The following is a 9,305-nucleotide window of genomic DNA, read 5'->3' as shown; positions in this document are numbered from 1 at the left end:
GGCCTCGCTCAGGGGCCCAACAGTAGCCACTAAACCGGTAATCTTATGATCACTAGTCCCCAGATTTGATTTTGTTCTACCTGGCGGTGATCCGTGGTGTTAAATGGTGCCGGCGGTGATCCGTGGTGTTTAAATCCTGAACGTTTGGTGTTTAAATTCTGTCGTGTTCGTGGTGATGGGAGGATTCGCAGCGTCACCGTCCCGCGGCGTATCTGTACCGTATCTAAATCCGTATATTTAACCCCGGCGTCCACACTTCAGTATCTGTATAGATATACACCTGATATACACCCGTGTGCATGCGCCCCGCCTCCAGGATCCCGTCCAGAAATCCACGTATGGGTTCGATGGAAGCACAAACCCCGGCCCGGCGTGTGGGCGTGTCCGGGTCACGGTCAGGATCACGCCCACCGGTCCCCACTCGGCCTGGAGAATAAGTGAACACGTAAATGATAACGCGTCTGTCATGTTTATCAGTGTGGGTTCCAAAAAAAAGCATGTCGATGTTTGTTACGGGTGAATTTTTATTATTTTTAAACCTTTTTTTAAGAAAACTGTATCTGTAAATGAACGTGATTATGATTGTCGTCTGTGTGAGATGGAAATACGATTCTGAGGAGATTCTGAGGTTGTGATGAGGGAAGGTTAAAGCGTTTTGAGACAGAAAGATGTGATGTTCTCACATGGAGGAAGATGATGACCACTGAGTGAGTGTATGAGACGGCCAGAACAGAAAAGAAGCCACTGAACCAAATTAAGTCCCACAAGTTTGTTTAAGCGTGTTATTGAAGGCAGTGTTATGACTGCCTGATGCTTAAGGGCTTTGATTAAGGGCCCTAAAAATGGTTTTGGAACTGTGATGCTAAAGAAAATTGTCTCACATGACAGCATGCAGCAGAACGTACCATAAATATACCATCAATTTTATTACTGCTGAAAATGTAATGGAGGAAGATGATGACCACTGAGCGAGTGTATGAGACGGCCAGAACAGAAAGAAGCCACTGAACCAAATTAAGTCCCACAAGTTAGTTTTGGGCGTGTGATTGAAGGCAGTGTTAAGGCTGCCTGATGCTTAAGGGCCCTAAAAATGTGTTTTTGGAACCATGATGCTAAAAAAATAGAGGAAGATGATGACCACTGAGCGATTGTATGAGACGGCCAGAACAAAAAAGAAGCTACCAAATTAAGTCCTGCAAGTTACTTTACTCTGGGCGTGTGATTAAAGGCAGTGTTACGACTGTCTGACTCTTAGGAGTCTTGCTTAAGGCCCTAAAAATGTGATGGTCTCACATGGAGGAAGATGATGATCACTGAGCGATTGTATGAGACGGCCAGAACAGAAAGAAGCCACTGAACTAAATTAAGTCCCACGAGTTACACACAGAGGTCGCTCTGTTTTAATACTGTTTGTTTTTAAAAGGGGCCGTCCAAATACTTTTGGTCATACTGTGTATATATAAATTGTATTTGTGAACAGTGTAGGATTAATTATGAGTAAATTAGGAGCTCCAGAGCTCAGCGATATCTCCAACCCTGAGATTTATTCCGTCTGACATTTGGAAATGGAAAAGATTAGATCACGACTGAATAAAGCTGGAGTTTTCAGCAGCAGCAGCAGCTCTCAGCTTTTCTCTTCACAGACGAGATTCTGATGCTGCAGGACGATGCAGACAGAGATAAATAAAACTCATTTAGAGCAGATCGTAATATCATAATAATAAATCATAATAATAAAATAATATTAATTATAATAGTAATACATTTAGATATTGCTGAGATTTTGTTTGGCTGGACGTCTACAAGCACATGATTGGCTAATGTCAGAATTGGGGGTGGGGGGGCGCCATTGGTCATGAAAGAGGAAACGACCTTCCCCAAACTGGTACCTCAAAACATATTAGGCGTATAGCTGATTTTATATCATTTATTATATACATCTGTTTAAACTTTAGAACTGAGTAATTTGGAGGGTGTCCACTAGAAAGAAGGATGGACGGACATACAGATGGAAAAATAAATAGATGGGTGGATGGATGAGTGGACGGACAGTTGAGTGGACAAGGAGACGAATGAATGAATGGACAGATGGACGGACGGACAGATGGATTGATGGTTGAATGGATGCACGGTTGGATGGATGAACGGACGAATGGATGGATGGACAGACAGATGGATAAATGGACAGATGAACTGATTAATAGACAGACAGACAAATAGATGGATGAACAGATGGATGAATTGACGGATTAATGGATGAATTTTAGTTGATGGATGAACGGGTGGGCAAATGGATGGACAGACAGATTGATGGACAAATAAATGGATGAACAGATTAAATGATTAATGGATGGATGGACAGACAGATGAATTGATTAATGGACAGACAGATGGATAGATGGATGGACAGATGAATTGATTAATGGATTAATGGATGGATGGATGAACGGGTGGGCGAATGGATGGACAGACAGATGGATAGACAGATTGATGGATGGGTGTATGGATGAATGGATGGTTGGACTGATGGACGGCTGGATGGACGGACAGAAGGATTAATAGATGGACAGATGAATGAATGGACAGATTAATTAATGGATGAACAACATTAAAGCTTGCGTTAATCTGAGATGTTGTTGAGCAGCAGGTGTCGTTGATCAGTCCTGTACATTATTCATCTGAATTATTTCACACGTTGATGTGTCAGCCCTACACAAACCCACACAGTTTGGGCTTGAACCAGGAGGTGTGATGAGCGCCGTGCCGTGCACAAACAAACCCGTCACTCTGGATGCCAGGGGTACGTGTCACACGCCCACTGAAAACTGCATTTCCATCCGTGCTGTCAGTCAGATCTGTAAACACAGGCTGCGTAGCTCTGAATCACTGGAGAACTGAGACGTGACACCGGACAGACGGGCGGGTCAGCAGGTCAGTCGAGCCACGTCACGTCTTCCTCCTGAAATAAACCGATAACCTTCCCTCAGCACCTTCAGGCCTCCGCCCCGGTCTGTATCAGCCATGTGTGTGTGTGTGAGAACGTGCGAGTGGGCGAGCGAATAAATGCATGACGCGAGTGGGTGCGCTCTTTCTTTTGCCTTCACACCCCACGACTCCACGTTTAATCCGCACCAAGAAGAAGAAAGATGGAGAACATCGTCTTCCACCTCGTTAACGTGCTCTGAATCATCGGTTCCAGGTTCTGTCTGTCATTGTGTTTTCTTTCCTTCTTTTTATTTTTGAGTGAAAAAAAATGAAAGAATTGAATGGAAATGGGGTGAAAATAAAAGAGAATTTTGTTTTTAACATGACCTGTCTCTGGCGCTCTTGTTTTCCTTCACGCCGGCTCGTCCGTCGCGGTTAGAAAGCGGCGCTTGAGCAACCGGCTGTTGCTTCAGAAATGATTTCACACGTTTTGACGGTTGTTGCTTTGCGTGCAGCACGTACACAGAGCCGCGCGATCACTGATCAGCCATAACATTAAAACCACCTCCTTGTTTCTACACTCACTGTCCATTTTATCAGCTCCACTTACCATATAGAAGCACTTTGTAGTTCTACAATTACTGACTGTAGTCCATCTATTTCTCCACATGCTTTGTTACCCCCTTTCATGCTGTTCTTTAATGGTCGGGACCCCCACAGGACCACCACAGAGCAGGTATTATTTAGGTGGTGGATCATTCTCAGCACTGCAGTGACACTGACATGGTGGTGGTGTGTTAGTGAGTGTTGTGTTGAGTTTTTAAATACGGTGTCCACTCACTGTCCACTCTATTAGACACTCCTACCTAGTCGGTCCACCTTGTAGATGTAAAGTCAGAGACGATCGCTCATCTATTGCTGCTGTTTGAGTCGGTCATCTTCTAGACCTTCATCAGTGGTCACAGGATGCTGCCCACAGGGCGCTGTTGGCTGGATATTTTTGGTTGGTGGACTATTCTCAGTCCAGCAGTGACAGTGAGGTGTTTAAAAACTCCAGTAGCGCTGCTGTGTCTGATCCACTCATACCAGCACAACACACACTAACACACCACCACCATGTCAGTGTCACTGCACTGCTGAGAATCATCCACCACCTAAATAATACCTGCTCTGTGGGGGTCCTGACCATTGAAGAACAGGGTGAAAGGAGCTAACAAAGCATGCAGAGAAACAGATGGACTACAGTCAGTAATTGTAGAACTTCAAAGTGCGTCTATATGGTAAGTGGAGCTGATAAAATGGACAGTGAGTGTAGAAATGAGATGGTTTTAATGTTATGGTCTGCACTTTTGTGGGAGGTCCTTCACAAGATTTTTAGACTACGTCTGTGGGAATTTGTGTGAATTTAGTCAAACAGCATTCATAAGCTTGTTTCATGGGAGTAGTTGAAATAACTGGGATCTGTGTGGAGGTCGCCAGTCAGGTCGTAAATATGAAATAAGCCTAGCACACACACACACACACACACACACTTTCTAGTCATTTCTAGTAGGTCCACTTGGCCTGACTGCATGTCTTTGGACTGTGTCAGGAAACCCACAGTAACACAAGGAGAACATGCAAACTTCACACATAAAGGACCCTGCCCCCTCGGAAATGTCTTCCTCGCTGTGAAGCAACGGTGCCACTGTGCCACCCACTAACAACATTTTGTGTAGATAAAAGGATTTAACAGGAACCCGCAGGAGAATGAACCTGCCAGGCTTTATTAGGAACCTCTGTTCTGGTTCAGGAACCGTCTGGAGGTTCCACAGTTCAAACAGACGGAGCCAGAAGAACCTCAGGGTTAAATTACGGTTCATGTTTGATGGTGTGGTCAGAACCGCAGCACGCGGGGTTCATTAGCACGAGGGCAGACGTCGGCTGGACCGAATCCTCACCGGCTTGTAATTCGACTTGTTCTCTGCGGCGGAGTCACGGCGCGGTGAATAAACATGATTTAACGATGTGTGGAGCGGCTGGTTCAGACCGAGCGCCGTTTTCCTGTCAGACGTCCTCCTGAAGACGTAACGGTCAGCAGGGGTCAGTCCTGCACTTAATCCTACACGCACGGCTCTAATATTTAACATCTGGACTCCCGGTCGGCTTTCATTATCATTATCGCCCCTCCTAACTACTGAATTCATCTGTTTCAGCATTAACAATCACTAACAGGTGTAATAAAGATCTTATTACTAATAGTTACACATTTTTATTGGATTTACACATTCTTACAAGGCTGATATTTATTATAACAGAAACCTTTTTTCCCTTAGACCCTTTTAGACCCCCCCCTTCCCCCCTTCCCAAAAAAAATGTTCTGGGCCCCCCTCAACATGGTTTATGACATTATTATTACACTTTCAGCGAGGATGATAAAAGGTTTTACGTTCTTGCTCATGGGAAATTTCATAAATCCACGGCGAAGATGGTGGTAGGAGCTTCCTCACTTTTGTCTACTTTAATGGAATTACCAACTGAATCAGAATATTTCAAATATTTCATAGTCACCATCCATTGACCTTTGTACTTTTGTGATGGGCGAATTAAATGTGTCTGTTATTAAAGGCGAAGGTTTAAAATAGATCTATAAGTAGTGAAGTACAATACAGTCAAAATCATCACTCTTTTACTCTTTTAGCTTTTCTTTGATTGTAAACGAAGACAAACGTCTGTAATCCAGATCACAAAACTCTTTATTTTACATCCTTTCATGTAAACAAAATAGAATCTGTTCAGAACTTTCCTCTTTTGAAGACTTTATGACACGTTACGAAACGTTTCGCCGCTCCGGTGTCATTTTAACAGCTGCGTCTGCTAACAGGCTTCAGGAGTAATAAATGACACCGGCAGCTTCCATGTGTATGAAAGTCGATGAGGCGCTAAACCAAACCCCCTCGTACATTTATTTCTTGTCTCACACACACACACACACAGAGCAAGATTAGCAATCGGAGACAATAACCTTATACAAATATTTGCCGCGTTCATAAATCATGGCTCACGCACCAGCGTACCGCGATGAGACCCGAGATGATTACGAGCACGAGAGAAACGCGCTGTAAAGATTTTCCGACGCTGCACGGCGGGCGACACAAACAGAAACGTAACCTCATGATTACGGCTTCATTCTACAGACCTCGTTTTTTTCCCTTCTATTTATTTATGCATTTTTTCCCCATTTTATCGTAGTCAGTTTGTCTTCCGCTGCTGGTGGATCCCTGACTGCAGCCCCCAGCGGAACCCGTTTTCACCCATGCATTTTGCACAGGTACCTCTATCTGCTAAGTAGGGTTCTTATACAGTGTTTGAAGACCCCACGCACACCGTCCGGTCATCCCGCCTTAGCAGAGACTTGTCTGCTGCAGGCACTGCCAATTATGCCCGCTAGATGGCGCCCAGCTGACCGGTGGCAGCGCCGAGTTTTGAAGAGGGAATATGCAGATTAGTAATGGGATGCAGAACAGCACCAGGCACAGCTCCATGCTCCTGGGAGGAGGTCCCGTACCCATCAGGTCGCAGTAGGGCACGATGTAGACAATGCTCATGTGAACCGTGGAGAGCCCCCAGAGAAAGACGCTGGCCGCCACGGCGTACACGGGCCGCCTCCGTAGCGAGTGCTGGATGGGGAAGGCGACGACCAGGTAGCGCTCCATGCTCACGGCGGTCGGAAGAAGGTGCTGTTATAGATGGTCACGTAGAAGCACTTTTAGCTGCTTTACACTTCAACATCTTGGACATTTTGACTAAGCGATTGCTTACTGAATTGTCGTAGGATCGCTAGGACGCCTCACAGTGCAGATTAACCAGTAAACATGAGTATCGACTTAATCATGATTAATCAAAACACACGTTCAATAATGAAAGAACGATTTTTTGCAACTGGTTTGACGAGATCAAGATTTTCATAAAAAAACAATAATAATAAAAGCACGTATGATGTGAAATAGTCTGTTTTTATTTTTTTATCAGAGAATAACTCGTTTCACTCTGTAAGCGTCCAGTCTGAGTCTCTCATTCAGTCTCTCATTGTTCATGTTTCCCCAGAACTGAATAACCTGCAAATATTAACACAGCGCTTCTGTTGACTCAGGTCCTGCCTGCTATTGCAGCCTTTTTATCTCCACGCTGAACCAAAGCGCTCGCCGGCTAATCTCCACCGCATCGCGCGCGATAGTCCGCCGCGGTCGCTCGATACGCCAGGCGAGCGATTTTAATTCCGGGTGAGGGCACAGACGCAGAAAAACATGACGGAGCTTTGATGTTTCGTAACCTGCAGGCTTCTGTTTGCAGACGCTCGGCGTATCTGCTCCTGTGTACACCGCCGGTCAGATGTGCTACCTTGTAAAGGCCGAAAGTATTTGGACACCTGAGTGTGAGCTTTTCGGGTGGGTGCGATTCACTGAGCGAGAGGTAGGAAACACCCGGGCAGGTCTCCAGTCCATCACAGGACACACACACACACTTTGGGAAATTGATGTATCTCCAATGAACCTGACTGCATGTCTTTGGACTGTTGGAGGAAACCCACACAGGCACGGGGAGAACATGCAAACTCCACACAGAAAGGACCTGGACCGCTCCACCTAGGAATCGAACCCAGGACTTTCTTGCAGTAAGGCGACAGTGTTACCCACCGAGTCGGAAGTCCCAGTTCAAAAACAAACGATATTAAAATACCTGTGTGAGCTTTTCAGCGCTACATGACTTTGAAGGACAGTATGTCTGTGGGAATTTGTGCCCATTCAGTCAAAAGTGCGGATTTGTATGGCTTCATCCCAGAGCTGTTGAGTAAGGCTGAGAAAAAAGGGCCTTCCCTAAACTGTTGCTGCAAACTTGAAAGCATATAATTTCCTTTATATTATTAATTTATTACACGTGAGCGACTGTTAGAATAGAATAGAATAGAATCTTTATTGTCACTATATGGTTGCGGCTGAGACACATGAATTCAATAATTAGAAGCGGCGTCCCAATACTTTTGTCCATGTAGTGTATAAAAGGTTTGGACAGAAGCGTCTCTGAGAAGTCTGATGTCAGTCTTGGTGCCAACTGAGTCCCCATTGGGGACGACAAAATAAATGCAAGTGGCATTTGTACCATTAAGTAAAAAAAAAACATTTCTGTCAGACGGCGTTGATCTCACCCTGGTTGGGAAGTGAGTTTTTTGCCCCTTGGTGCCCGCTTTTGCCAGTCCTCCAGCAGAGCAGGGCGCGGCTGCCTGTCCTTATTTTATGCCAGGCTCCCTCGGCCATGGACGCCAGCGTGCTCCGGACCGCGGACGACGACAGGTAGAAGATGATGGGGTCCAGGCAGGCGTTGAAGGTGCTCAGCAGAAGCGCCTTGTCCCTCCAGGCCGGGCTGCGGCGGGTGACGAATCCCACCACGTGCGAGACGTTGTACGGGCCGAAGCAGAGGGCGAACACCAGGAGCGTGCCCAGCGCCAACCCGATGGCCCGCAGCCTCCTCCGCCGGCCGATGTTGGGCAGGCGTGACAGGATGTGTATGAAGTTGACGTAGCAGAAGGTGCAGATGAGTAACGGGATGCAGAAGAGCACCAGGCACAGCTCCAGGCGGACGGGCAGCAGGATGCGCAGCTGGGCGTCGGTGAACTCCTCGTAGCACACGTTCCTGGGCGGAGGCCCCGCACCTGCCGGGTCGTAGTAGGGCACGATGTAGACGATGCTCAGGTGAACCGTGGAGAGCCCCCAGAGGAAGACGCTGGCCACCACGGCGTACACGGGCCGCCTCCGTAGCGAGTGCTGGATGGGGAAGGCCACGCCCAGGTAGCGCTCCACGCTCACGGCGGTCAGGAAGAAGGTGCTGTTGTAGAGGGTCATGTAGAAGGCGAAGCCGGACAGCGGGCACAGGAAGTAGGGCATGTGCCAGCGCATGCCGTCCACCACCTCCTGCATCTTGAAGGGCAGGAAGAGCAGGAAGAGCAGGTCGGACACGGTCAGGTTGAGCAGGAGGATGTCGATGGGCACCGGCTTCCTCCACACCTTGCGGCTGAACGTGTAGAACGCCAGGACGTTGCACGGCAGCCCCGTGGCGAACGTGATGATGTAGACCGACAGGCACAGGATGGTTTCGCACTGCTGCATGACTCGACTACGACATGACAGGAGGGGTCAGCTCGCGTTCCTCACGGGGTCGGATCTGAGGAACACCAAAATTTTGGTCATGAGGTCTTTTTATGGACCTCGCTTTGTGCACAGGGGCTCAGTCATTCTGAAACCGGATAAAAATCAGAAAATAAGAAGCACATCATTTATTTATATTATTATTAATTAATTTTATTTAAATTCTTATTTCCTGCAAATTCCTTGAGTCGGTTAATA

The 9,305-nt window shown here is 46.8% G+C and overlaps 1 protein-coding gene across 1 annotated transcript; it reads right to left on the bottom strand.

The window, feature by feature from the left end:
* Window positions 1–8,090: 8,090 nt before the first annotated feature.
* LOC134301091 (free fatty acid receptor 3) lies at window positions 8,091–9,068 on the bottom strand. The gene has a single exon (XM_062985638.1). It carries the CDS (start codon window positions 9,066–9,068, stop codon window positions 8,091–8,093), a length of 978 nt encoding a protein of 325 aa, XP_062841708.1.
* Window positions 9,069–9,305: the final 237 nt, after the last annotated feature.

Source organism: Trichomycterus rosablanca, chromosome 23, assembly GCF_030014385.1.
Source record: "Trichomycterus rosablanca isolate fTriRos1 chromosome 23, fTriRos1.hap1, whole genome shotgun sequence".
Taxonomy (NCBI): Eukaryota; Metazoa; Chordata; class Actinopteri; order Siluriformes; family Trichomycteridae; genus Trichomycterus; species Trichomycterus rosablanca.
This window is presented reverse-complemented; position numbering and strand designations above follow the sequence as displayed.